The sequence below is a fragment of the Balearica regulorum genome, chromosome 10 (assembly GCF_011004875.1).
Source record: "Balearica regulorum gibbericeps isolate bBalReg1 chromosome 10, bBalReg1.pri, whole genome shotgun sequence".
Classification (NCBI taxonomy): Eukaryota; Metazoa; Chordata; class Aves; order Gruiformes; family Gruidae; genus Balearica; species Balearica regulorum.
In genome coordinates, this window is record NC_046193.1 from 4,720,381 (window position 1) to 4,747,576 (window position 27,196).

The 27,196-nt window shown below is 61.6% G+C and overlaps 2 protein-coding genes across 2 annotated transcripts; both read left to right on the forward strand.

The window, feature by feature from the left end:
• The first annotated feature begins 11,247 nt into the window (after positions 1-11,247).
• Positions 11,248-13,988, forward strand: LOC142603219 (E3 ubiquitin-protein ligase PHF7-like). Its single transcript, XM_075762593.1, is given in 10 exon segments — positions 11,248-11,290; positions 11,433-11,524; positions 11,614-11,715; positions 11,999-12,070; positions 12,072-12,124; positions 12,205-12,394; positions 12,397-12,569; positions 12,789-12,902; positions 13,055-13,173; positions 13,351-13,988. Coding segments are annotated over 10 exon segments (1,596 nt in total).
• A 10,337-nt stretch (positions 13,989-24,325) lies between these two features.
• On the forward strand, positions 24,326-27,054 carry LOC142603220 (uncharacterized). The gene is given in 10 exon segments (XM_075762594.1): positions 24,326-24,368; positions 24,511-24,602; positions 25,077-25,201; positions 25,284-25,454; positions 25,456-25,498; positions 25,500-25,586; positions 25,588-25,649; positions 25,869-25,982; positions 26,135-26,253; positions 26,417-27,054. Coding segments are annotated over 10 exon segments (1,494 nt in total).
• Positions 27,055-27,196: the final 142 nt, after the last annotated feature.

Genomic DNA, 27,196 nt, shown 5'->3' on the forward strand with positions numbered 1-27,196 from the left:
CTCCTGTGCTGCTCCTGCGCTGCCGAGGGCACCCACAGACGCTGCTCCTACGTGAAGCACAGCACGGCCAGCTGGGAGTGCAACAGCTGTGCTGGCCTGGGCACCGGTAAGAGGCGAAAGCACCCGGGTGCCCCTGGGCTGGGGCCAGCGGGTGGCAAGGCCTGGCGGCGGCTGCCCAGGGTGGGCTTGGCAGAGCCTCTCTGCTCCAGGAGGGCTGGGGGCACCGCTCCGGCCCATCCTGCCCCAGGAGGCCATGTCCTTGACCTTCTTGCTTCCTCTTACAGTCTCCAGTGCCACCTCGGAGCTCGCTGGCTCCAGCACTGCAAGCCAGTCAGGACTGGGGCGTTCCCACAGCTCACCGAGATCTGAGACCAGGAGCCCAAGCACCGGTAGCCAGGCAGCATTGGGGTCCCCCCATGGCTCCCAGGCGCTGCGGACCAGCAGCCCCAGCACTGGTAGCCAGGTGGCATCAGAGCCGCCCCATGGCTCCCCGGTGCTTGAGGACACCAGCTGCTCTAGCACCCCTGGGCCCGAGCGGGTGCGAGACCGCTCCCGCTTGCAACGTCGGGCCCAAAACCCCTACAGCCGGCGTAGAAGACGCCGTGACAGGAGCCAGGCACCAGCACCGAGTGCTGACACCAGCACCCCCAGCCAGGCGGCAGCGGGGGTGTCCCACAGCTCCCCGGCACCAGAAGCGAGCAGCCCCAGCACTGACAGCCAGCTGCCATCAGGGACCTCCTGCAGCTCTCCAGCACTTCAGAGCAGCAGCCGCTCCAGCACCCCTGGGCCCGAGCGGGTGCGAGACCGCTCCCGCTTGCAACGTCGGGCCCAAAATCCATACAGCCGGCCCAGGCGACACAACGAGACCAGCCGGGCAACATCCCCAAGGGCTGGCTGCCATCCCTCTCCACCGGCACAATAAAGTGGGTGTTAATCTCTGCAGTGGGAGATTCCACCCTTTCCTTTCTCCAGGGGCAGCGTTACGGGCTGGGCCCAGGGGGTTGTCTTCTCCCCAGGGTTTGGCAGCACCTTTCCCAGACCTCCCTCCTTGCGGGCTGGCCTTGGCTGGCTCCCCAGTGCCACGGCCGTGTGCTTCGGGCCTGGCTGACCCTGCGGCCTGTTCAGTTTCCCTGGGGGAAGTTCGCGCCCACCCCCGAGACCAGGGGTCTCTGCCCCTGCCCCCAGGAGGCTGGCCCGGCACGGCCTAGGCGGCACCACCACCCCTCTCCCAGCACTGTGTGCTGCGCCCGCCCACCCCGCATGACCCTCACGGCTCCCCCCCCCCCCCCCCCCCCCAGAATACCATGCCCCAGCCCCAGCGACTGTGTTTCAACTCTGGCTCCTTCTGGACAAGGCTGTAAGCACCGCATCACAGAACGGTAGGGGTTGGAAGGGACCTCTGGAGATCACCTAGTCCAACCCCTCCGCCTAAAGCAGGACCACCTAGAGCAGGTCGCACAGGATCGCCTCCAGGCAGGTTTTGAATCTCTCCAGAGAAGGAGACGCCACACCCTCTCTGGGCAGCTTGTCCCAGTGCTCGGTCACCCTCAAAGTGAAGACGTTTTTCCTCACAGGAGCCCAGAACAGGACACAGTACTCCAGATGTGGCCTCACCAGGGCAGACTAGAGGGGGAGGATAACCCCCCTCAACCTGCTGGCCATGCTCTTCTTAAGGCACCCTAGGGCACCACTGGCCTTCCTGACCATGAGGGCATGTTGCAGGCTCATGCTTAACTTGTTGTCCACCAGGGCTCCCAGGTCCTCCTCTGCAGCGCTGCTTTCTCAGCAGGTCAGCCCCTAACCCGTACTGCTCCTTGGCGTTACTCCTCCCCAGGTGCAGGACCCTGCACTTGTGGCCCACAGCCCTTGTGGAATTTCATTTAGTTCCTCCCTGCCCAGCTCTCTAGCCTGCCCAGATCGCCCTGAATGGCAGGGCAGCCTTCCGGTGCGTCAGCAGCTCCTCCCAGTTTGGCGTCACTGGCACACTTGCTGAGGGTACACTCTGTCCCCTCGTCCAGGTCCTTGATGAATATGTTGAATAAGACCGGACCAAGCACCGACCCTTGGGGCACACCACTAGCTACAGGCCTCCAACTAGACTCTACGCCGCTTATCGCAACCCTCTGGGCCCCGCCATTCAGCCAGTTCTCAACCCACCTCACTGTCCACCCATCCAACCCACACCTCCTCAGCTTGCTCATGAGGATGTTATGAGAGACAGTATCAAAAGCCTCGCCGAGGTCAAGGTAGACGATACCCACTGCTCTCCCTTCATCCGCCCAGCCAGTCATGCCATCGTAGAAGGCCATCAGATTGGTCAGGCATGATTTCCCCTTGGTGAATCCATGCTGACCGCTCCCAATGGTGTGGTCGTCTTCTCCTCCACACGCTTATTGATGGCCCCCAGAAGAAGCTGTTCCATCACCTTTCCAGGGATGGAGGTGAGGCTGACTGGCCTCTAGTTTCCTCCATCCTCCTTCCTGCCCTTTTTAAAGACCGGAGGGACGTTGGCTTTCCTCCAGTCCTCAGGCACCTCTCCTGCTCTCCCTGACCTTTCAAAGATGATTGAGAGCAGCTTAGCAATAACATCTGCCAGCTCCCTCAGCACTCGCGGGTGCATCCCACCAGAGCCCATGGATTTGGGGATGTCGAAGTTGCCGAGAGGTTCTCTAACCCGATCCTCCTCGACCAAGGGAAGGTCTTCCTTTCCTCAGACTTTCTCTCCTACCTCCGGGGCCTGGGATTCCTGAGGGCCGGCCTTAGCAGTAAAGACCAAAGCAAAGGCGGCATTCAGTACCTCCGCCTTCTCTGTATCTTCCGTCACCAGGGCGCCCACCTCATTCAGCAGGGAGCCCCCATTTTCCCTTTTGCTGCCGATGTACTTGAAAAAGCCCTTCCGGCTGTCCTTGACATCTGTCCTTGCCAGATTCAATTCCAAGTGGGCCTTAGCCTTCCTCGTCGCATCCCTGCATTCTCTGACTACATCCCTACATTCCTCCCAAGTGGCCAGTCCCTTTTCCCACACTCTGTAAACTTCCTCCTTCCCCGTGAGTTCTTCCAGGAGCTCCTTGCTCATTCATGCAGGTCTCCTGCCTCCTTTGCTTGGTTTCCTACTCTTCGGGATGCACCGATCTTGAGCTAGGAGCTTGAACTCTGCTGGAATGCTGACCAGCTCTCTTGGGCCCCCCGACCTTCTAGAGCCCTAGCCCATGGGATTCTCCCACCCAGGTCTTTGAAGAGGCCCACGTTAGCTCTCCTGAAGTCCAGGCTTGTAATCCTACTTATTGCCCTGCTCCTTCCACGCAGGATCCTGAACTCCACCATCGCGCGGTCACTGCAGCCAAGGCTGCCCCCAACCTTCACACCCTCAACCAGTCCGTCTTTGGTTGTTAGCACAAGGTCCAGCAGCACCTCTCTCCTCGGGGGCTCCTCCACCACCTCCTCCTGAAACAGTTTCTGACCCTCAGGACCTGAAGGAGGCGGCCTGGGAAGCCTCTACTCACTCTCAGCACTGTCAGCCAGCGAGTGTTGTCGAAGGCCTTCCTGGGGTCTCAGCTTTCCATCTTGGTCCTGAATTGCATTTTGGACCTGGAGTCTCCAATATGGGATTTTGCGTTCCTTCCTTCCTACTCTGGTTGTGCCCGAGACACCGCCTGGTTTTTGTCCGCGTGTCGCAGGTGAATTACTCAGAGAAGTCACCGTTCTGGGGTTAATGGAAAGGGGTTTATTAATGATTAGGCGACGATCTAATGGTAATGGATCGATGATTGAATGAAATTCAAATGGTGATTAAGCAACAATTGAATGGTGTCCTGGTTCAGTAGAGTCCTAGGATCATTTAGGTTGGACAAGACCCTGAAGATCACCGAGTCCCACCGTTAACCTAAGACTACCAGGTCCAGCTGCACATTTAGGGCACATTTAGGTGCCGTCCTGAGGTCCTGTGATGTGCCCCGGCCACCCACCGCATCTGAGCGGATGGGATGTTTGAGCCCAGGCCAGGCTCAACGGTCGCTTCTGTCCCCTGTAGCCCCCAGAACCACAGGCAGAACTGCAGATGCAGCCTTGCCCGTGCAGTGCAGAGAGGACCGACCACCTTCCCCGACCTGCCGGCAGCGCTCCCCGTGCCGGGGGCAGGAGCGGAGCGTTCCCTCGGCCCAGGCTGGAGCCTGGCAGTTGCACCCCTGGAACAGCACCTTCCGGCCAACAGTGCCACCCTCGATGGCTGCCCCGCGGGACCTGGCATCTGACTCTGCCCCGGCTGCAGGAGCAGTCGCCCCGGTTACGTGGGTGCCGAGGGCTCGGGCCCCCGCCTCGGCGCTTCACGCCCACCCCTGTGAGGCGGTGGCCGTCTCAGAGCGGGCGGCAGGTGGCCGAGGGCATCCCTGCCCGTAGTTGGGGCGCACGCACGCAGGCCAGCGGTGCTGATGTCACAGTGGCCACTGTGACCCGCGGGGGCAAGCCCACAAAAGGGCACGCCGGGCTCAGGCCGTGGGTCAGTGCGACCTGGTGAGGTGAGGAGAGGGCAGGGGAAGAAGGGGCTTGCCCGGGGCTGCCGAGGGAGGAGGGGAGCCGCGCTCCTTGGGGCTCCGGGCCTCTGCTGCAAGCTCACCCGTGTCTCGCTTCTCCCTCAGAGTCAGCAGAGGAGCATTTGGAGGAGACACCCCGGCCCTGCTGGGACAGGGACTCTCCAAACGCTCACGCTTGACTGACGGGTGCCATGTTCTCAAGGAAGGAGAAGGCCCTCGACTCGAGGGAGCAAGGTGAGAGCGAAGTATCCCTCCCACAGCTTGGCAGACAGCTAGGCAGGGATAGAGCAGGCCCTTGGGGGCAACCCCTCAGTGACGCTTCCCTCAGCCCTGCAGAGGTGCTCATTCCCAGCGGCATTTGCTCTCTCCCCTCCAGCATGCATGCTGTGTCGCCGGGCAGAGGCCGACCCGGATATCTATGGGCGCAAGCTGGAGAAGCAAGGGCTCCGTGCCCATGAGTTTTGCCTGGTGAGTTCCCCCAGTGCTCCCTCCAGCTTTCTGACAGGCAGCCCCTGCCACACTCGCCTCATCACCTCCTCGTCTTCACTCTTCTGCAGTTTTTTGCCAACGACCTGCTTCAGCAACCAGCCAAGGCAGTAGGACTCATGGGATTTCTCCCTCAGCATATTATGCACACAGTCGAGCAGGCAGCACGGAAGGTGAGGACCTGGCAAGAACAGGGAGATGTGTGCCAGCAGAGGTTTGCGGGAGCTTAGCCCAGACCCCAAGAAAGAAATCCCAGCCCTTCCAACCAGCTCTGGGGCAAACGTCTTGCTCCCAGCAGCTCCACAGAGGCTCCAGCACAGGAGCCTCGTCCGCCAGGCGGATCTGCGGGCTGTGACCCAGCAGCGGCCACATCCTGCGCCCTGCCCAGAGGCGTGGGGCTAGCTGTGGAGGCCCTGAGGCTGCTGCTGACGGGGGGGCTTCTCTGCTCTTTCCAGGACTGCTTCGTCTGTGGCGAGAGCGGGGCCACCATCACCTGCCGGGAGGCGGGCTGCGACCGCAGCTTCCATTTCCCCTGTGCCGTGGAGGGTGGATGTGTCACCCAGTTCCTTCCTCGGTACAGGTGTGTCCTTTCCCCTCCTCGCCACCAATGGGGAAGGACCCATCACTTCCCACCTCACCCATCCCTTTCCTCTTCCCCCCAGGTCCTTCTGCTGGGAGCACCGCCCAGAGCAGGCAGTGGAGGCTGCTCCGGAGGAGACCACCACCTGCCTCATCTGCATGGACTCTGTGGGGCACAGAAAGTCCTACAGCACCATGGTGTGCCCAGCCTGCAAACGCGCCTGGTTCCACAGGGGCTGCATCCAGGTAGGAGCTGTTCCCTCGCCCCCGGGGCACGGCAGGCGCTCAGCAGCACCAGGGCCTCACTCACGCACGGCACGCTCCTTATGTTTCTCCCGCAGGGACAGGCTCTGTGCGCTGGCATTCATTTCTTCCAGTGCCCGCTCTGCAGAGACAGAGAAAGATTTGTACCGGATATGCTCAACATGGGGATCCGAATCCCCAGGAGGTTGGTTTTGGGGTTGTTTTCGGTCACAAGACAGGAGGGTGCAAGCGCTGCACCATGCCAGGGCCTGCCCCTGCAGTCCTGGCCCTCCGCTGTCCCCTGAGTCGGGGCTTCAGCTTCGCGGAGGAGTTGGAAACAGGGCGGGGGGCAAAGAGCAGGGATGCCCCACGTCTGCCTTATGCTGGGGCAGCAGGGCCTCATCGGTTTTCCTTTCTCCATCAGACCGCCATCGTGGGAGGACAACGACGCGTATGCAGCACTAAATGAGAGGCACATCCGCTGCGATGCCAGCAAGTGCCTTTGTCTGGGAGGCAGGGAGCAGGCAGAGGAAGAGGGGTGAGTTGCCAAAGCTGCACCCCGGGGCTCTGCACGGGATCTCTGTCTCGCCAAGGGCTCGAAGAGGAAGGACTGAGAACAAGAGCTCTGCCGGACCATCCCGTGCTGCCATCACTTTGTCCTCACAGCCATCAACCCCTTTGCTTCCCCAGGCCCTGGCAACTGCTCCTGTGCTGCTCCTGCGCTGCCGAGGGCACCCACAGACGCTGCTCCTACGTGAAGCACAGCACGGCCAGCTGGGAGTGCAACAGCTGTGCTGGCCTGGGCACCGGTAAGAGGCAAAGCACCCGGGTGCCCCTGGGATGGGGCCAGGTGTGGCCGGGGTGCCCAGGGTGGGCTTGGCAGAGCCTCTCTGCTCCAGGAGGGCTGGGGGCACCGCTCCGGCCCATCCTGCCCCAGGAGGCCATGTCCTTGACCTTCTTGCTTCCTCTTACAGTCTCCAGTGCCACCTCGGAGCTCGCTGGCTCCAGCACTGCAAGCCAGTCAGGACTGGGGCGTTCCCACAGCTCACCGAGATCCGAGACCAGGAGCCCAAGCACCGGTAGCCAGGCAGCATTGGGGTCCCCCCATGGCTCCCAGGCGCTGCGGACCAGCAGCCCCAGCACTGGTAGCCAGGCGGCATCAGAGCCGCCCCATGGCTCCCCGGTGCTTGAGGACACCAGCTGCTCTAGCACCCCTGGGCCCGAGCGGGTGCGAGACCGCTCCCGCTTGCAACGTCGGGCCCAAAACCCCTACAGCCGGCGTAGAAGACGCCGTGACAGGAGCCAGGCACCAGCACCGAGTGCTGACACCAGCACCCCCAGCCAGGCGGCAGCGGGGGTGTCCCACAGCTCCCCGGCACCAGAAGCGAGCAGCCCCAGCACTGACAGCCAGCTGCCATCAGGGACCTCCTGCAGCTCTCCAGCACTTCAGAGCAGCAGCCGCTCCAGCACCCCTGGGCCCGAGCGGGTGCGAGACCGCTCCCGCTTGCAACGTCGGGCCCAAAATCCATACAGCCGGCCCAGGCGACACAACGAGACCAGCCGGGCAACATCCCCAAGGGCTGGCTGCCATCCCTCTCCACCGGCACAATAAAGTGGGTGTTAATCTCTGCAGTGGGAGATTCCACCCTTTCCTTTCTCCAGGGGCAGCGTTACGGGCTGGGCCCAGGGGGTTGTCTTCTCCCCAGGGTTTGGCAGCACCTTTCCCAGACCTCCCTCCTTGCGGGCTGGCCTTGGCTGGCTCCCCAGCGCCATGGCCGTGTGCTTCGGGCCTGGCTGACCCTGCGGCCTGTTCAGTTTCCCTGGGGGAAGTTCGCGCCCACCCCCGAGACCAGGGGTCTCTGCCCCTGCCCCCAGGAGGCTGGCCCGGCACGGCCTAGGCGGCACCACCACCCTCTCTCCCAGCACTGTGTGCTGTTGCCCGCCCCCCCCGCATGACCCTCCCGGCTCCCCCCCCCCCCCCCCCCAGAATACCATGCCCCAGCCCCAGCGACTGTGTTTCAACTCTGGCTCCTTCTGGACAAGGCTGTAAGCACCGCATCACAGAACGGTAGGGGTTGGAAGGGACCTCTGGAGATCACCTAGTCCAACCCCTCCGCCTAAAGCAGGACCACCTAGAGCAGGTCGCACAGGATCGCCTCCAGGCAGGTTTTGAATCTCTCCAGAGAAGGAGACGCCACACCCTCTCTGGGCAGCTTGTCCCAGTGCTCGGTCACCCTCAAAGTGAAGACGTTTTTCCTCACAGGAGCCCAGAACAGGACACAGTACTCCAGATGTGGCCTCACCAGGGCAGACTAGAGGGGGAGGATAACCCCCCTCAACCTGCTGGCCACGCTCTTCTTAAGGCACCCTAGGGCACCACTGGCCTTCCTGACCATGAGGGCACGTTGCAGGCTCATGCTTAACTTGTTGTCCACCAGGGCTCCCAGGTCCTCCTCTGCAGCGCTGCTTTCTCAGCAGGTCAGCCCCTAACCCGTACTGCTGCTTGGCGTTACTCCTCCCCAGGTGCAGGACCCTGCACTTGTGGCCCACAGCCCTTGTGGAATTTCATTTAGTTCCTCCCTGCCCAGCTCTCTAGCCTGCCCAGATCGCCCTGAATGGCAGGGCAGCCTTCCGGTGCGTCAGCAGCTCCTCCCAGTTTGGCGTCACTGGCACACTTGCTGAGGGTACACTCTGTCCCCTCGTCCAGGTCCTTGATGAATATGTTGAATAAGACCGGACCAAGCACCGACCCTTGGGGCACACCACTAGCTACAGGCCTCCAACTAGACTCTACGCCGCTTATCGCAACCCTCTGGGCCCCGCCATTCAGCCAGTTCTCAACCCACCTCACTGTCCACCCATCCAACCCACACCTCCTCAGCTTGCTCATGAGGATGTTATGAGAGACAGTATCAAAAGCCTCGCCGAGGTCAAGGTAGACGATACCCACTGCTCTCCCTTCATCCGCCCAGCCAGTCATGCCATCGTAGAAGGCCATCAGATTGGTCAGGCATGATTTCCCCTTGGTGAATCCATGCTGACCGCTCCCAATGGTGTGGTCGTCTTCTCCTCCACACGCTTATTGATGGCCCCCAGAAGAAGCTGTTCCATCACCTTTCCAGGGATGGAGGTGAGGATGACTGGCCTCTAGTTTCCTCCATCCTCCTTCCTGCCCTTTTTAAAGACCGGAGGGACGTTGGCTTTCCTCCAGTCCTCAGGCACCTCTCCTGCTCTCCCTGACCTTTCAAAGATGATTGAGAGCAGCTTAGCAATAACATCTGCCAGCTCCCTCAGCACTCGCGGGTGCATCCCACCAGAGCCCACGGATTTGGGGATGTCGAAGTTGCCGAGAGGTTCTCTAACCCGATCCTCCTCGACCAAGGGAAGGTCTTCCTTTCCTCAGACTTTCTCTCCTACCTCCGGGGCCTGGGATTCCTGAGGGCCGGCCTTAGCAGTAAAGACCAAAGCAAAGGCGGCATTCAGTACCTCCGCCTTCTCTGTATCTTCCGTCACCAGGGCGCCCACCTCATTCAGCAGGGGGCCCCCATTTTCCCTTTTGCTGCCGATGTACTTGAAAAAGCCCTTCCGGCTGTCCTTGACATCTGTCCTTGCCAGATTTCAATTCCAAGTGGGCCTTAGCCTTCCTCGTCGCATCCCTGCGTTCTCTGACTACATCCCTACATTCCTCCCAAGTGGCCAGTCCCTTTTCCCACACTCTGTAAACTTCCTCCTTCCCCGTGAGTTCTTCCAGGAGCTCCTTGCTCATTCATGCAGGTCTCCTGCCTCCTTTGCTTGGTTTCCTACTCTTCGGGACGCACCGATCTTGAGCTAGGAGCTTGAACTGTGCTGGAATGCTGACCAGCTCTCTTGGGCCCCCCGACCTTCTAGAGCCCTAGCCCATGGGATTCTCCCACCCAGGTCTTTGAAGAGGCCCACGTTAGCTCTCCTGAAGTCCAGGCTTGTAATCCTACTTATTGCCCTGCTCCTTCCACGCAGGATCCTGAACTCCACCATCGCGCGGTCACTGCAGCCAAGGCTGCCCCCAACCTTCACATCCTCAACCAGTCCGTCTTTGGTTGTTAGCACAAGGTCCAGCAGCACCTCTCTCCTCGGGGGCTCCTCCACCACCTCCTCCTGAAACAGTTTCTGACCCTCAGGACCTGAAGGAGGCGGCCTGGGAAGCCTCTACTCACTCTCAGCACTGTCAGCCAGCGAGTGTTGTCGAAGGCCTTCCTGGGGTCTCAGCTTTCCATCTTGGTCCTGAATTGCATTTTGGACCTGGAGTCTCCAATATGGGATTTTGCGTTCCTTCCTTCCTACTCTGGTTGTGCCCGAGACACCGCCTGGTTTTTGTCCGCGTGTCGCAGGTGAATTACTCAGAGAAGTCACCGTTCTGGGCTTAATGGAAAGGGGTTTATTAATGATTAGGCGACGATCTAATGGTAATGGATCGATGATTGAATGAAATTCAAATGGTGATTAAGCAACAATTGAATGGTGTCCTGGTTCAGGAGAGTCCTAGGATCATTTAGGTTGGACAAGACCCTGAAGATCACCGAGTCCCACCGTTAACCTAAGACTACCAGGTCCACCTGCACATTTAGGGCACATTTAGGTGCCGTCCTGAGGTCCTGTGATGTGCCCCGGCCACCCACCGCATCTGAGCGGATGGGATGTTTGAGCCCAGGCCAGGCTCAACGGTCGCTTCTGTCCCCTGTAGCCCCCAGAACCACAGGCAGAACTGCAGATGCAGCCTTGCCCGTGCAGTGCAGAGAGGACCGACCACCTTCCCCGACCTGCCGGCAGCGCTCCCCGTGCCGGGGGCAGGAGCGGAGCGTTCCCTCGGCCCAGGCTGGAGCCTGGCAGTTGCACCCCTGGAACAGCACCTTTCGGCCAACAGTGCCACCCTCGATGGCTGCCCCGCGGGACCTGGCATCTGACTCTGCCCCGGCTGCAGGAGCAGTCGCCCCGGTTACGTGGGTGCCGAGGGCTCGGGCCCCCGCCTCGGCGCTTCACGCCCACCCCTGTGAGGCGGTGGCCGTCTCAGAGCGGGCGGCAGGTGGCCGAGGGCATCCCTGCCCGTAGTTGGGGCGCACGCACGCAGGCCAGCGGTGCTGATGTCACAGTGGCCACTGTGACCCGCGGGGGCAAGCCCACAAAAAGGCACGCCGGGCTCAGGCCGTGGGTCAGTGCGACCTGGTGAGGTGAGGAGAGGGCAGGGGAAGAAGGGGCTTGCCCGGGGCTGCCGAGGGAGGAGGGGAGCCGCGCTCCTTGGGGCTCTGGGCCTCTGCTGCAAGCTCACCCGCGTCTCGCTTCTCCCTCAGAGTCAGCAGAGGAGCATTTGGAGGAGACACCCCGGCCCTGCTGGGACAGGGACTCTCCAAACGCTCACGCTTGACTGACGGGTGCCATGTTCTCAAGGAAGGAGAAGGCCCTCGACTCGATGGAGCAGGGTGAGAGCAAAGCATCCCTCCCACAGCTTGGCAGACAGCTAGGCAGGGATAGAGCAGGCCCTTGGGGGCAACCCCTCAGTGTCGCTTCCCCCTGCCCCGCAGAGGTGCTCATTCCCGGTGCCGTTTGCTCTCTCCCCTCCAGCATGCCTGCTGTGTCGCCGGGCAGAGGCTGACCCGGATATCTATGGGCGCAAGCTGGAGAAGCAAGGGCTCCGTGCCCATGAGTTTTGCCTGGTGAGTTCCCCCAGTGCTCCCTCCAGCTTTCTGACAGGCAGCCCCTGCCACACTCGCCTCATCAGCTCCTCGTCTTCACTCTTCTGCAGTTTTTTGCCAACGACCTGTTTCAGCAACCAGCCAAGGCAGTAGGACTCATGGGATTTCTCCCTCAGCATATTATGCACACAGTCGAGCAGGCAGCACGGAAGGTGAGGACCTGGCAAGAACAGGGAGATGTGTGCCAGCAGAGCATTTGCGGGAGCTTAGCCCAGACCCCAAGAAAGAAATCCCAGCCCTTCCAACCAGCTCTGGGGCAAACGTCTTGCTCCCAGCAGCTCCACAGAGGCTCCAGCACAGGAGCCTCGTCCGCCAGGCGGATCTGCGGGCTGTGACCCAGCAGCGGCCACATCCTGCGCCCTGCCCAGAGGCGTGGGGCTAGCTGTGGAGGCCCTGAGGCTGCTGCTGACGGGGGGGCTTCTCTGCTCTTTCCAGGACTGCTTCGTCTGTGGCGAGAGCGGGGCCACCATCACCTGCCGGGAGGCGGGCTGCGACCGCAGCTTCCATTCTCCCCTGTGCCGTGGAGGGTGGATGTGTCACCCAGTTCCTTCCTCGGTACATGTGTCCTTTCCCCTCCTCGCCACCAATGGGGAAGGACCCATCACTTCCCACCTCACCCATCCCTTTGCTCTTCCCCCCAGGTCCTTCTGCTGGGAGCACCGCCCAGAGCAGGCAGTGGAGGCTGCTCCGGAGGAGACCACCACCTGCCTCATCTGCATGGACTCTGTGGGGCACAGAAAGTCCTACAGCACCATGGTGTGCCCAGCCTGCAAACACGCCTGGTTCCACAGGGGCTGCATCCAGGTAGGAGCTGTTCCCTCGCCCCCGGGGCACGGCAGGCGCTCAGCAGCACCAGGGCCTCACTCACGCACGGCACGCTCCTTATGTTTCTCCTGCAGGGACAGGCTCTGCGCGCTGGCATTCATTTCTTCCAGTGCCCGCTCTGCAGAGACAGAGAAAGATTTGTATCCGATATGCTCAACATGGGGATCCGAATCCCCAGGAGGTTGGTTTTGGGGTTGTTTTCGGTCACAAGACAGGAGGGTGCAAGTGCTGCACCATGCCAGGGCCTGCCCCTGCAGCCCTGGCCCTCCGCTGTCCCCTGAGTCGGGGCTTCAGCTTCGCGGAGGAGTTGGAAACAGGGCGGGGGGCGAAGAGCAGGGATGCCCCACATCTGCCTTATGCTGGGGCAGCAGGGCCTCATCAGTTTTCCTTTCTCCATCAGACTGCCATCGTGGGAGAACAACGACGCGTATGCAGCACTAAATGAGAGGCACAGCCACTGCGATGCCAGTCAGTGCCTTTGTCCAGGAGGCAGGGAGCGGGCAGAGGAAGAGGGGTAAGTTGCCAAAGCTGCACCCCGGGGCTCTGCACGGGATCTCTGTCTCGCCAAGGGCTCGAAGAGGAAGGACTGAGAACAAGAGCTCTGCCGGACCATCCCGTGCTGCCATCACTTTGTCCTCACAGCCATCAACCCCTTTGCTTCCCCAGGCCCTGGCAACTGCTCCTGTGCTGCTCCTGCGCTGCCGAGGGCACCCACAGACGCTGCTCCTACGTGAAGCACAGCACGGCCAGCTGGGAGTGCAACAGCTGTGCTGGCCTGGGCACCGGTAAGAGGCAAAGCACCCGGGTGCCCCTGGGCTGGGGCCAGCGGGTGGCAAGGCCTGGCGGCGGCTGCCCAGGGTGGGCTTGGCAGAGCCTCTCTGCTCCAGGAGGGCTGGGGGCACCGCTCCGGCCCATCCTGCCCCAGGAGGCCATGTCCTTGACCTTCTTGCTTCCTCTTACAGTCTCCAGTGCCACCTCGGAGCTCGCTGGCTCCAGCACCGCAAGCCAGTCAGGACTGGGGCCTTCCCACAGCTCACCGGCACCTGAGACCAGGAGCCCAAGCACTGGTAGCCAGGCAGCACTGGGGTCCCCCCACGGCTCCCAGGCGCTGGGGACCAGCAGCCCCTGCACTGGTAGCCAGGCGGCATCAGAGCCGCCCCATGGCTCCCCGGTGCTTGAGGATACCAGCTGCTCTAGCACCCCTGGGCCCGAGCGGGTGCGAGACCGCTCCCGCTTGCAACGTCGGGCCCAAAACCCCTACAGCCGGCGTAGAAGACGCCGTGACAGGAGCCAGGCACCAGCACCGAGTGCTGACACCAGCACCCCCAGCCAGGCGGCAGCGGGGGTGTCCCACAGCTCCCCGGCACCAGAAGCGAGCAGCCCCAGCACTGACAGCCAGCTGCCATCAGGGACCTCCTGCAGCTCTCCAGCACTTCAGAGCAGCAGCCGCTCCAGCACCCCTGGGCCCGAGCGGGTGCGAGACCGCTCCCGCTTGCAACGTCGGGCCCAAAATCCATACAGCCGGCCCAGGCGACACAACGAGACCAGCCGGGCAACATCCCCAAGTGCTGGCTGCCATCCCTCTCCACCGGCACAATAAAGTGGGTGTTAATCTCTGCAGTGGGAGATTCCACCCTTTCCTTTCTCCAGGGGCAGCGTTACGGGCTGGGCCCAGGGGGTTGTCTTCTCCCCAGGGTTTGGCAGCACCTTTCCCAGACCTCCCTCCTTGCGGGCTGGCCTTGGCTGGCTCCCCAGCGCCATGGCCGTGTGCTTCGGGCCTGGCTGACCCTGCGGCCTGTTCAGTTTCCCTGGGGGAAGTTCGCGCCCACCCCCGAGACCAGGGGTCTCTGCCCCTGCCCCCAGGAGGCTGGCCCGGCACGGCCTAGGCGGCACCACCACCCTCTCTCCCAGCACTGTGTGCTGCTGCCCGCCCACCCCGCATGACCCTCACGGCTCCCCCCCCCCCCCCCCCAGAATACCATGCCCCAGCCCCAGCGACTGTGTTTCAACTCTGGCTCCTTCTGGACAAGGCTGTAAGCACCGCATCACAGAACGGTAGGGGTTGGAAGGGACCTCTGGAGATCACCTAGTCCAACCCCTCCGCCTAAAGCAGGACCACCTACAGCAGGTCGCACAGGATCGCGTCCAGGCAGGTTTTGAACCTCTCCAGAGAAGGAGACTCCACACCCTCTCTGGGCAGCTTGTCCCAGTGCTCGGTCACCCTCAAAGTGAAGACGTTTTTCCTCACAGGAGCCCAGAACAGGACACAGTACTCCAGATGTGGCCTCACCAGGGCAGACTAGAGGGGGAGGATAACCCCCCTCAACCTGCTGGCCATGCTCTTCTTAAGGCACCCTAGGGCACCACTGGCCTTCCTGACCATGAGGGCATGTTGCAGGCTCATGCTTAACTTGTTGTCCACCAGGGCTCCCAGGTCCTCCTCTGCAGCGCTGCTTTCTCAGCAGGTCAGCCCCTAACCCGTACTGCTCCTTGGCGTTACTCCTCCCCAGGTGCAGGACCCTGCACTTGTGGCCCACAGCCCTTGTGGAATTTCATTTAGTTCCTCCCTGCCCAGCTCTCTAGCCTGCCCAGATCGCCCTGAATGGCAGGGCAGCCTTCCGGTGCGTCAGCAGCTCCTCCCAGTTTGGCGTCACTGGCACACTTGCTGAGGGTACACTCTGTCCCCTCGTCCAGGTCCTTGATGAATATGTTGAATAAGACCGGACCAAGCACCGACCCTTGGGGCACACCACTAGCTACAGGCCTCCAACTAGACTCTACGCCGCTTATCACAACCCTCTGGGCCCCGCCATTCAGCCAGTTCTCAACCCACCTCACTGTCCACCCATCCAACCCACACCTCCTCAGCTTGCTCATGAGGATGTTATGAGAGACAGTATCAAAAGCCTCGCCGAGGTCAAGGTAGACGATACCCACTGCTCTCCCTTCATCCGCCCAGCCAGTCATGCCATCGTAGAAGGCCATCAGATTGGTCAGGCATGATTTCCCCTTGGTGAATCCATGCTGACCGCTCCCAATGGTGTGGTCGTCTTCTCCTCCGCACGCTTATTGATGGCCCCCAGAAGAAGCTGTTCCATCACCTTTCCAGGGATGGAGGTGAGGCTGACTGGCCTCTAGTTTCCTCCATCCTCCTTCCTGCCCTTTTTAAAGACCGGAGGGACGTTGGCTTTCCTCCAGTCCTCAGGCACCTCTCCTGCTCTCCCTGACCTTTCAAAGATGATTGAGAGCAGCTTAGCAATAACATCTGCCAGCTCCCTCAGCACTCGCGGGTGCATCCCACCAGAGCCCACGGATTTGGGGATGTCGAAGTTGCCGAGAGGTTCTCTAACCCGATCCTCCTCGACCAAGGGAAGGTCTTCCTTTCCTCAGACTTTCTCTCCTACCTCCGGGGCCTGGGATTCCTGAGGGCCGGCCTTAGCAGTAAAGACCAAAGCAAAGGCTGGCATTCAGTACCTCCGCCTTCTCTGTATCTTCCGTCACCAGGGCGCCCACCTCATTCAGCAGGGGGCCCCCATTTTCCCTTTTGCTGCCGATGTACTTGAAAAAGCCCTTCCGGCTGTCCTTGACATCTGTCCTTGCCAGATTTAATTCCAAGTGGGCCTTAGCCTTCCTCGTCGCATCCCTGCATTCTCTGACTACATCCCTACATTCCTCCCAAGTGGCCAGTCCCTTTTCCCACACTCTGTAAACTTCCTCCTTCCCCGTGAGTTCTTCCAGGAGCTCCTTGCTCATTCATGCAGGTCTCCTGCCTCCTTTGCTTGGTTTCCTACTCTTCGGGATGCACCGATCTTGAGCTAGGAGCTTGAACTGTGCTGGAATGCTGACCAGCTCTCTTGGGCCCCCCGACCTTCTAGAGCCCTAGCCCATGGGATTCTCCCACCCAGGTCTTTGAAGAGGCCCACGTTAGCTCTCCTGAAGTCCAGGCTTGTAATCCTACTTATTGCCCTGCTCCTTCCACGCAGGATCCTGAACTCCACCATCGCGCGGTCACTGCAGCCAAGGCTGCCCCCAACCTTCACATCCTCAACCAGTCCGTCTTTGGTTGTTAGCACAAGGTCCAGCAGCACCTCTCTCCTCGGGGGCTCCTCCACCACCTCCTCCTGAAACAGTTTCTGACCCTCAGGACCTGAAGGAGGCGGCCTGGGAAGCCTCTACTCACTCTCAGCACTGTCAGCCAGCGAGTGTTGTCGAAGGCCTTCCTGGGGTCTCAGCTTTCCATCTTGGTCCTGAATTGCATTTTGGACCTGGAGTCTCCAATATGGGATTTTGCGTTCCTTCCTTCCTACTCTGGTTGTGCCCGAGACACCGCCTGGTTTTTGTCCGCGTGTCGCAGGTGAATTACTCAGAGAAGTCACCGTTCTGGGCTTAATGGAAAGGGGTTTATTAATGGTTAGGCGACGATCTAATGGTAATGGATCGATGATTGAATGAAATTCAAATGGTGATTAAGCAACAATTGAATGGTGTCCTGGTTCAGGAGAGTCCTAGGATCATTTAGGTTGGACAAGACCCTGAAGATCACCGAGTCCCACCGTTAACCTAAGACTACCAGGTCCAGCCTGCACATTTAGGGCACATTTAGGTGCCGTCCTGAGGTCCTGTGATGTGCCCCGGCCACCCACCGCATCTGAGCGGATGGGATGTTTGAGCCCAGGCCAGGCTCAACGGTCGCTTCTGTCCCCTGTAGCCCCCAGAACCACAGGCAGAACTGCAGATGCAGCCTTGCCCGTGCAGTGCAGAGAGGACCGACCACCTTCCCCGACCTGCCGGCAGCGCTCCCCGTGCCGGGGGCAGGAGCGGAGCGTTCCCTCGGCCCAGGCTGGAGCCTGGCAGTTGCACCCCTGGAACAGCACCTTCCGGCCAACAGTGCCACCCTCGATGGCTGCCCCGCGGGACCTGGCATCTGACTCTGCCCCGGCTGCAGGAGCAGTCGCCCCGGTTACGTGGGTGCCGAGGGCTCGGGCCCCCGCCTCGGCGCTTCACGCCCACCCCTGTGAGGCGGTGGCCGTCTCAGAGCGGGCGGCAGGTGGCCGAGGGCATCCCTGCCCGTAGTTGGGGCGCACGCACGCAGGCCAGCGGTGCTGATGTCACAGTGGCCACTGGGACCCGCGGGGGCAAGCCCACAAAAAGGCACGCCGGGCTCAGGCCGTGGGTCAGTGCGACCTGGTGAGGTGAGGAGAGGGCAGGGGAAGAAGGGGCTTGCCCGGGGCTGCCGAGGGAGGAGGGGAGCCGCGCTCCTTGGGGCTCTGGGCCTCTGCTGCAAGCTCACCCGCGTCTCGCTTCTCCCTCAGAGTCAGCAGAGGAGCATTTGGAGGAGACACCCCGGCCCTGCTGGGACAGGGACTCTCCAAACGCTCACGCTTGACTGACGGGTGCCATGTTCTCAAGGAAGGAGAAGGCCCTCGACTCGAGGGAGCAAGGTGAGAGCGAAGTATCCCTCCCACAGCTTGGCAGACAGCTAGGCAGGGATAGAGCAGGCCCTTGGGGGCAACCCCTCAGTGACGCTTCCCTCAGCCCTGCAGAGGTGCTCATTCCCAGCGGCATTTGCTCTCTCCCCTCCAGCATGCATGCTGTGTCGCCGGGCAGAGGCCGACCCGGATATCTATGGGCGCAAGCTGGAGAAGCAAGGGCTCCGTGCCCATGAGTTTTGCCTGGTGAGTTCCCCCAGTGCTCCCTCCAGCTTTCTGACAGGCAGCCCCTGCCACGCTCGCCTCATCAGCTCCTCGTCTTCTCTCTTCTGCAGTTTTTTGCCAACGACCTGCTTCAGCAACCGGCCAAGGCAGTAGGACTCATGGGATTTCTCCCTCAGCATATTATGCACACAGTCGAGCAGGCAGCACGGAAGGTGAGGACCTGGCAAGAACAGGGAGATGTGTGCCAGCAGAGGTTTGCGGGAGCTTAGCCCAGACCCCAGGAAAGAAATCCCAGCCCTTCCACCAGCTCTGGGACAAACGCCTGCTCCCAGCGGCTCTGCAGAGGCTCCAGCACAGGAGCCTCGTCCGCCAGGCGCATCTGCGGGCTGTGACCCAGCAGCGGCCACATCCTGCGCCCTGCCCAGAGGCGTGGGGCTAGCTGTGGAGGCCCTGAGGCTGCTGCTGACGGGGGGGCTTCTCTGCTCTTTCCAGGACTGCTTCGTCTGTGGCGAGAGCGGGGCCACCATCACCTGCCGGGAGACGGGCTGCGACCGCAGCTTCCATTTCCCCTGTGCCGTGGAGGGTGGATGTGTCACCCAGTTCCTTCCTCGGTACAGGTGTGTCCTTTCCCCTCCTCGCCACCAATGGGGAAGGACCCATCACTTCCCACCTCACCCATCCCTTTCCTCTTCCCCCCAGGTCCTTCTGCTGGGAGCACCGCCCAGAGCAGGCAGTGGAGGCTGCTCCGGAGGAGACCACCACCTGCCTCATCTGCATGGACTCTGTGGGGCACAGAAAGTCCTACAGCACCATGGTGTGCCCAGCCTGCAAACACGCCTGGTTCCACAGGGGCTGCATCCAGGTAGGAGCTGTTCCCTCGCCCCCGGGGCACGGCAGGCGCTCAGCAGCACCAGGGCCTCACTCACGCACGGCACGCTCCTTATGTTTCTCCTGCAGGGACAGGCTCTGCGCGCTGGCATTCATTTCTTCCAGTGCCCGCTCTGCAGAGACAGAGAAAGATTTGTATCCGGATATGCTCAACATGGGGATCCGAATCCCCAGGAGGTTGGTTTTGGGTTGTTTTCGGTCACAAGACAGGAGGGTGCAAGTGCTGCACCATGCCAGGGCCTGCCCCTGCAGTCCTGGCCCTCCGCTGTCCCCTGAGTCGGGGCTTCAGCTTCGCGGAGGAGTTGGAAACAGGGCGGGGGGCGAAGAGCAGGGATGCCCCACATCTGCCTTATGCTGGGGCAGCAGGGCCTCATCAGTTTTCCTTTCTCCATCAGACTGCCATCGTGGGAGAACAACGACGCGTATGCAGCACTAAATGAGAGGCACAGCCACTGCGATGCCAGTCAGTGCCTTTGTCTGGGAGGCAGGGAGCAGGCAGAGGAAGAGGGGTGAGTTGCCAAAGCAGCAATCTAGGGCTCTGCATGGGATCTCTGTCTCCCCATGTGCTCAGGGAGGAAGGACTAAGACCAAGGGTTCTGCCAGGCAATCCCGTGCTTGCGTCACTTTGTCCTCACAGCCATCAACCCCTTTGCTTCCCCAGGTCCTGGCAGATGCTCCTGTGCTGCTCCTGCGCTGCCGAGGGCATCCACCGGCGCTGCTCCTACGTGAAGCACAGCACGGCCAGCTGGGAGTGCAACAGCTGTGCCGGCCTGGGCACTGGTAAGAGGCAAAGCACCCGGGTGCCCCCGCACTGGGGCCAGGGGGTGGCAAGGCCTGGCGGCGGCTGCCCAGGGTGGGCTTGGCAGAGCCTCTCTGCTCCAGGAGGGCTGGGGGCACCGCTCCGGCCCATCCTGCCCCAGGAGGCCATGTCCTTGACCTTCTTGCTTCCTCTTACAGTCTCCAGTGCCACCTCGGAGCTCGCTGGCTCCAGCACTGCAAGCCAGTCAGGACTGGGGCCTTCCCACAGCTCACCGAGATCCGAGACCAGGAGCCCAAGCACCGGTAGCCAGGCAGCACTGGGGTCCCCCCATGGCTCCCAGGCGCTGCGGACCAGCAGCCCCAGCACTGGTAGCCAGGCGGCATCAGAGCCGCCCCATGGCTCCCCGGTGCTTGAGGATACCAGCTGCTCTAGCACCCCTGGGCCCGAGCGGGTGCGAGACCGCTCCCGCTTGCAACGTCGGGCCCAAAACCCCTACAGCCGGCGTAGAAGACGCCGTGACAGGAGCCAGGCACCAGCACCGAGTGCTGACACCAGCACCCCCAGCCAGGCGGCAGCGGGGGTGTCCCACAGCTCCCCGGCACCAGAAGCGAGCAGCCCCAGCACTGACAGCCAGCTGCCATCAGGGACCTCCTGCAGCTCTCCAGCACTTCAGAGCAGCAGCCGCTCCAGCACCCCTGGGCCCGAGCGGGTGCGAGACCGCTCCCGCTTGCAACGTCGGGCCCAAAATCCATACAGCCGGCCCAGGCGACACAACGAGACCAGCCGGGCAACATCCCCAAGTGCTGGCTGCCATCCCTCTCCACCGGCACAATAAAGTGGGTGTTAATCTCTGCAGTGGGAGATTCCACCCTTTCCTTTCTCCAGGGGCAGCGTTACGGGCTGGGCCCAGGGGGTTGTCTTCTCCCCAGGGTTTGGCAGCACCTTTCCCAGACCTCCCTCCTTGCGGGCTGGCCTTGGCTGGCTCCCCAGCGCCACGGCCGTGTGCTTCGGGCCTGGCTGACCCTGCGGCCTGTTCAGTTTCCCTGGGGGAAGTTCGCGCCCACCCCCGAGACCAGGGGTCTCTGCCCCTGCCCCCAGGAGGCTGGCCCGGCACGGCCTAGGCGGCACCACCACCCCTCTCCCAGCACTGTGTGCTGCGCCCGCCCACCCCGCATGACCCTCACGGCTCCCCCCCCCCCCCCCCCCCCAGAATACCATGCCCCAGCCCCAGCGACTGTGTTTCAACTCTGGCTCCTTCTGGACAAGGCTGTAAGCACCGCATCACAGAACGGTAGGGGTTGGAAGGGACCTCTGGAGATCACCTAGTCCAACCCCTCCGCCTAAAGCAGGACCACCTAGAGCAGGTCGCACAGGATCGCGTCCAGGCAGGTTTTGAATCTCTCCAGAGAAGGAGACGCCACACCCTCTCTGGGCAGCTTGTCCCAGTGCTCGGTCACCCTCAAAGTGAAGACGTTTTTCCTCACAGGAGCCCAGAACAGGACACAGTACTCCAGATGTGGCCTCACCAGGGCAGACTAGAGGGGGAGGATAACCCCCCTCAACCTGCTGGCCACGCTCTTCTTAAGGCACCCTAGGGCACCACTGGCCTTCCTGACCATGAGGGCACGTTGCAGGCTCATGCTTAACTTGTTGTCCACCAGGGCTCCCAGGTCCTCCTCTGCAGCGCTGCTTTCTCAGCAGGTCAGCCCCTAACCCGTACTGCTGCTTGGCGTTACTCCTCCCCAGGTGCAGGACCCTGCACTTGTGGCCCACAGCCCTTGTGGAATTTCATTTAGTTCCTCCCTGCCCAGCTCTCTAGCCTGCCCAGATCGCCCTGAATGGCAGGGCAGCCTTCCGCTGTGTCAGCAGCTCCTCCCAGTTTGGCATCACTGGCACACTTGCTGAGGGTACACTCTGTCCCCTCGTCCAGGTCATTGATGAATATGTTGAATAAGACCGGACCAAGCACCGACCCTTGGGGCACACCACTAGCTACAGGCCTCCAACTAGACTCTACGCCGCTTATCACAACCCTCTGGGCCCCGCCATTCAGCCAGTTCTCAACCCACCTCACTGTCCACCCATCCAACCCACACCTCCTCAGCTTGCTCATGAGGATGTTATGAGAGACAGTATCAAAAGCCTCGCCGAGGTCAAGGTAGACAATACCCACTGCTCCCCCTTCATCCGCCCAGCCAGTCATGCCATCGTAGAAGGCCATCAGATTGGTCAGGCATGATTTCCCCTTGGTGAATCCATGCTGACCGCTCCCAATGGTGTGGTCGTCTTCTCCTCCACACGCTTATTGATGGCCCCCAGAAGAAGCTGTTCCATCACCTTTGCAGGGATGGAGGTGAGGCTGACTGGCCTCTAGTTTCCTCCATCCTCCTTCCTGCCCTTTTTAAAGACCGGAGGGACGTTGGCTTTCCTCCAGTCCTCAGGCACCTCTCCTGCTCTCCCTGACCTTTCAAAGATGATTGAGAGCAGCTTAGCAATAACATCTGCCAGCTCCCTCAGCACTCGCGGGTGCATCCCACCAGAGCCCACTGGATTTGGGGATGTCGAAGTTGCCGAGAGGTTCTCTAACCCGATCCTCCTCGACCAAGGGAAGGTCTTCCTTTCCTCAGACTTTCTCTCCTACCTCCGGGGCCTGGGATTCCTGAGGGCCGGCCTTAGCAGTAAAGACCAAAGCAAAGGCGGCATTCAGTACCTCCGCCTTCTCTGTATCTTCCGTCACCAGGGCACCCACCTCATTCAGCAGGGGGCCCCCATTTTCCCTTTTGCTGCCGATGTACTTGAAAAAGCCCTTCCGGCTGTCCTTGACATCTGTCCTTGCCAGATTCAATTCCAAGTGGGCCTTAGCCTTCCTCGTCGCATCCCTGCATTCTCTGACTACATCCCTACATTCCTCCCAAGTGGCCAGTCCCTTTTCCCACACTCTGTAAACTTCCTCCTTCCCCGTGAGTTCTTCCAGGAGCTCCTTGCTCATTCATGCAGGTCTCCTGCCTCCTTTGCTTGGGTTCCTACTCTTCGGGATGCACCGATCTTGAGCTAGGAGCTTGAACTCTGCTGGAATGCTGACCAGCTCTCTTGGGCCCCCCGACCTTCTAGAGCCCTAGCCCATGGGATTCTCCCACCCAGGTCTTTGAAGAGGCCCACGTTAGCTCTCCTGAAGTCCAGGCTTGTAATCCTACTTATTGCCCTGCTCCTTCCACGCAGGATCCTGAACTCCACCATCGCGCGGTCACTGCAGCCAAGGCTGCCCCCAACCTTCACATCCTCAACCAGTCCGTCTTTGGTTGTTAGCACAAGGTCCAGCAGCACCTCTCTCCTCGGGGGCTCCTCCACCACCTCCTCCTGAAACAGTTTCTGACCCTCAGGACCTGAAGGAGGCGGCCTGGGAAGCCTCTACTCACTCTCAGCACTGTCAGCCAGCGAGTGTTGTCGAAGGCCTTCCTGGGGTCTCAGCTTTCCATCTTGGTCCTGAATTGCATTTTGGACCTGGAGTCTCCAATATGGGATTTTGCGTTCCTTCCTTCCTACTCTGGTTGTGCCCGAGACACCGCCTGGTTTTTGTCCGCGTGTCGCAGGTGAATTACTCAGAGAAGTCACCGTTCTGGGCTTAATGGAAAGGGGTTTATTAATGATTAGGCGACGATCTAATGGTAATGGATCGATGATTGAATGAAATTCAAATGGTGATTAAGCAACAATTGAATGGTGTCCTGGTTCAGGAGAGTCCTAGGATCATTTAGGTTGGACAAGACCCTGAAGATCACCGAGTCCCACCGTTAACCTAAGACTACCAGGTCCAGCCTGCACATTTAGGGCACATTTAGGTGCCGTCCTGAGGTCCTGTGATGTGCCCCGGCCACCCACCGCATCTGAGCGGATGGGATGTGTGAGCCCAGGCCAGGCTCAACGGTCGCTTCTGTCCCCTGTAGCCCCCAGAACCACAGGCAGAACTGCAGATGCAGCCTTGCCCGTGCAGTGCAGAGAGGACCGACCACCTTCCCCGACCTGCCGGCAGCGCTCCCCGTGCCGGGGGCAGGAGCAGGAGCGTTCCCTCGGCCCAGGCTGGAGCCTGGCAGTTGCACCCCTGGAACAGCACCTTTCGGCCAACAGTGCCACCCTCGATGGCTGCCCCGCGGGACCTGGCATCTGACTCTGCCCCGGCTGCAGGAGCAGTCGCCCCGGTTACGTGGGTGCCGAGGGCTCGGGCCCCCGCCTCGGCGCTTCACGCCCACCCCTGTGAGGCGCTGGCCGTCTCAGAGCGGGCGGCAGGTGGCCGAGGGCATCCCTGCCCGTAGTTGGGGCGCACGCACGCAGGCCAGCGGTGCTGATGTCACAGTGGCCACTGTGACCCGCGGGGGCAAGCCCACAAAAGGGCACGCCGGGCTCAGGCCGTGGGTCAGTGCGACCTGGTGAGGTGAGGAGAGGGCAGGGGAAGAAGGGGCTTGCCCGGGGCTGCCGAGGGAGGAGGGGAGCCGCGCTCCTTGGGGCTCCGGGCCTCTGCTGCAAGCTCACCCGCGTCTCGCTTCTCCCTCAGAGTCAGCAGAGGAGCATTTGGAGGAGACACCCCGGCCCTGCTGGGACAGGGACTCTCCAAACGCTCACGCTTGACTCACGGGTGCCATGTTCTCAAGGAAGGAGAAGGCCCTCGACTCGATGGAGCAGGGTGAGAGCAAAGCATCCCTCCCACAGCTTGGCAGACAGCTAGGCAGGGATAGAGCAGGCCCTTGGGGGCAACCCCTCAGTGTCGCTTCCCCCTGCCCCGCAGAGGTGCTCATTCCCGGTGCCGTTTGCTCTCTCCCCTCCAGCATGCCTGCTGTGTCGCCGGGCAGAGGCTGACCCGGATATCTATGGGCGCAAGCTGGAGAAGCAAGGGCTCCGTGCCCATGAGTTTTGCCTGGTGAGTTCCCCCAGTGCTCCCTCCAGCTTTCTGACAGGCAGCCCCTGCCACACTCGCCTCATCACCTCCTCGTCTTCACTCTTCTGCAGTTTTTTGCCAACGACCTGCTTTCAGCAACCAGCCAAGGCAGTAGGACTCATGGGATTTCTCCCTCAGCATATTATGCACACAGTCGAGCAGGCAGCACGGAAGGTGAGGACCTGGCAAGAACAGGGAGATGTGTGCCAGCAGAGGTTTGCGGGAGCTTAGCCCAGACCCCAAGAAAGAAATCCCAGCCCTTCCAACCAGCTCTGGGGCAAACGTCTTGCTCCCAGCAGCTCCACAGAGGCTCCAGCACAGGAGCCTCGTCCGCCAGGCGCATCTGCGGGCTGTGACCCAGCAGCGGCCACATCCTGCACCCTGCCCAGAGGCGTGGGGCTAGCTGTGGAGGCCCTGAGGCTGCTGCTGACGGGGGGGCTTCTCTGCTCTTTCCAGGACTGCTTCGTCTGTGGCGAGAGCGGGGCCACCATCACCTGCCGGGAGACGGGCTGCGACCGCAGCTTCCATCTCCCCTGTGCCGTGGAGGGTGGATGTGTCACCCAGTTCCTTCCTCGGTACAGGTGTGTCCTTTCCCCTCCTCGCCACCAATGGGGAAGGACCCATCACTTCCCACCTCACCCATCCCTTTCCTCTTCCCCCCAGGTCCTTCTGCTGGGAGCACCGCCCAGAGCAGGCAGTGGAGGCTGCTCCGGAGGAGACCACCACCTGCCTCATCTGCATGGACTCTGTGGGGCACAGAAAGTCCTACAGCACCATGGTGTGCCCAGCCTGCAAACACGCCTGGTTCCACAGGGGCTGCATCCAGGTAGGAGCTGTTCCCTCGCCCCCGGGGCACGGCAGGCGCTCAGCAGCACCAGGGCCTCACTCACGCACGGCACGCTCCTTATGTTTCTCCTGCAGGGACAGGCTCTGCGCGCTGGCATTCATTTCTTCCAGTGCCCGCTCATGCAGAGACAGAGAAAGATTTGTATCGGATATGCTCAACATGGGGATCCGAATCCCCAGGAGGTTGGTTTTGGGGTTGTTTTCGGTCACAAGACAGGAGGGTGCAAGCGCTGCACCATGCCAGGGCCTGCCCCTGCAGTCCTGGCCCTCCGCTGTCCCCTGAGTCGGGGCTTCAGCTTCGCGGAGGAGTTGGAAACAGGGCGGGGGGCAAAGAGCAGGGATGCCCCACATCTGCCTTATGCTGGGGCAGCAGGGCCTCATCAGTTTTCCTTTCTCCATCAGACCGCCATCGTGGGAGAACAACGACGCGTATGCAGCACTAAATGAGAGGCACAGCCACTGCGATGCCAGTCAGTGCCTTTGTCCAGGAGGCAGGGAGCGGGCAGAGGAAGAGGGGTAAGTTGCCAAAGCTGCACCCCGGGGCTCTGCACGGGATCTCTGTCTCGCCAAGGGCTCGAAGAGGAAGGACTGAGAACAAGAGCTCTGCCGGACCATCCCGTGCTGCCATCACTTTGTCCTCACAGCCATCAACCCCTTTGCTTCCCCAGGCCCTGGCAACTGCTCCTGTGCTGCTCCTGCGCTGCCGAGGGCACCCACAGACGCTGCTCCTACGTGAAGCACAGCACGGCCAGCTGGGAGTGCAACAGCTGTGCTGGCCTGGGCACCGGTAAGAGGCGAAGCACCCGGCTGCCCCTGGGATGGGGCCAGGTGTGGCGGGTGCCCAGGGTGGGCTTGGCAGAGCCTCTCTGCTCCAGGAGGGCTGGGGGCACCGCTCCGGCCCATCCTGCCCCAGGAGGCCATGTCCTTGACCTTCTTGCTTCCTCTTACAGTCTCCAGTGCCACCTCGGAGCTCGCTGGCTCCAGCACTGCAAGCCAGTCAGGACTGGGGCCTTCCCACAGCTCACCGAGATCTGAGACCAGGAGCCCAAGCACCGGTAGCCAGGCAGCATTGGGGTCCCCCCATGGCTCCCAGGCGCTGCGGACCAGCAGCCCCAGCACTGGTAGCCAGGCGGCATCAGAGCCGCCCCATGGCTCCCCGGTGCTTGAGGACACCAGCTGCTCTAGCACCCCTGGGCCCGAGCGGGTGCGAGACCGCTCCCGCTTGCAACGTCGGGCCCAAAACCCCTACAGCCGGCGTAGAAGACGCCGTGACAGGAGCCAGGCACCAGCACCGAGTGCTGACACCAGCACCCCCAGCCAGGCGGCAGCGGGGGTGTCCCACAGCTCCCCGGCACCAGAAGCGAGCAGCCCCAGCACTGACAGCCAGCTGCCATCAGGGACCTCCTGCAGCTCTCCAGCACTTCAGAGCAGCAGCCGCTCCAGCACCCCTGGGCCCGAGCGGGTGCGAGACCGCTCCCGCTTGCAACGTCGGGCCCAAAATCCATACAGCCGGCCCAGGCGACACAACGAGACCAGCCGGGCAACATCCCCAAGTGCTGGCTGCCATCCCTCTCCACCGGCACAATAAAGTGGGTGTTAATCTCTGCAGTGGGAGATTCCACCCTTTCCTTTCTCGAGGGGCAGCGTTACGGGCTGGGCCCAGGGGGTTGTCTTCTCCCCAGGGTTTGGCAGCACCTTTCCCAGACCTCCCTCCTTGCGGGCTGGCCTTG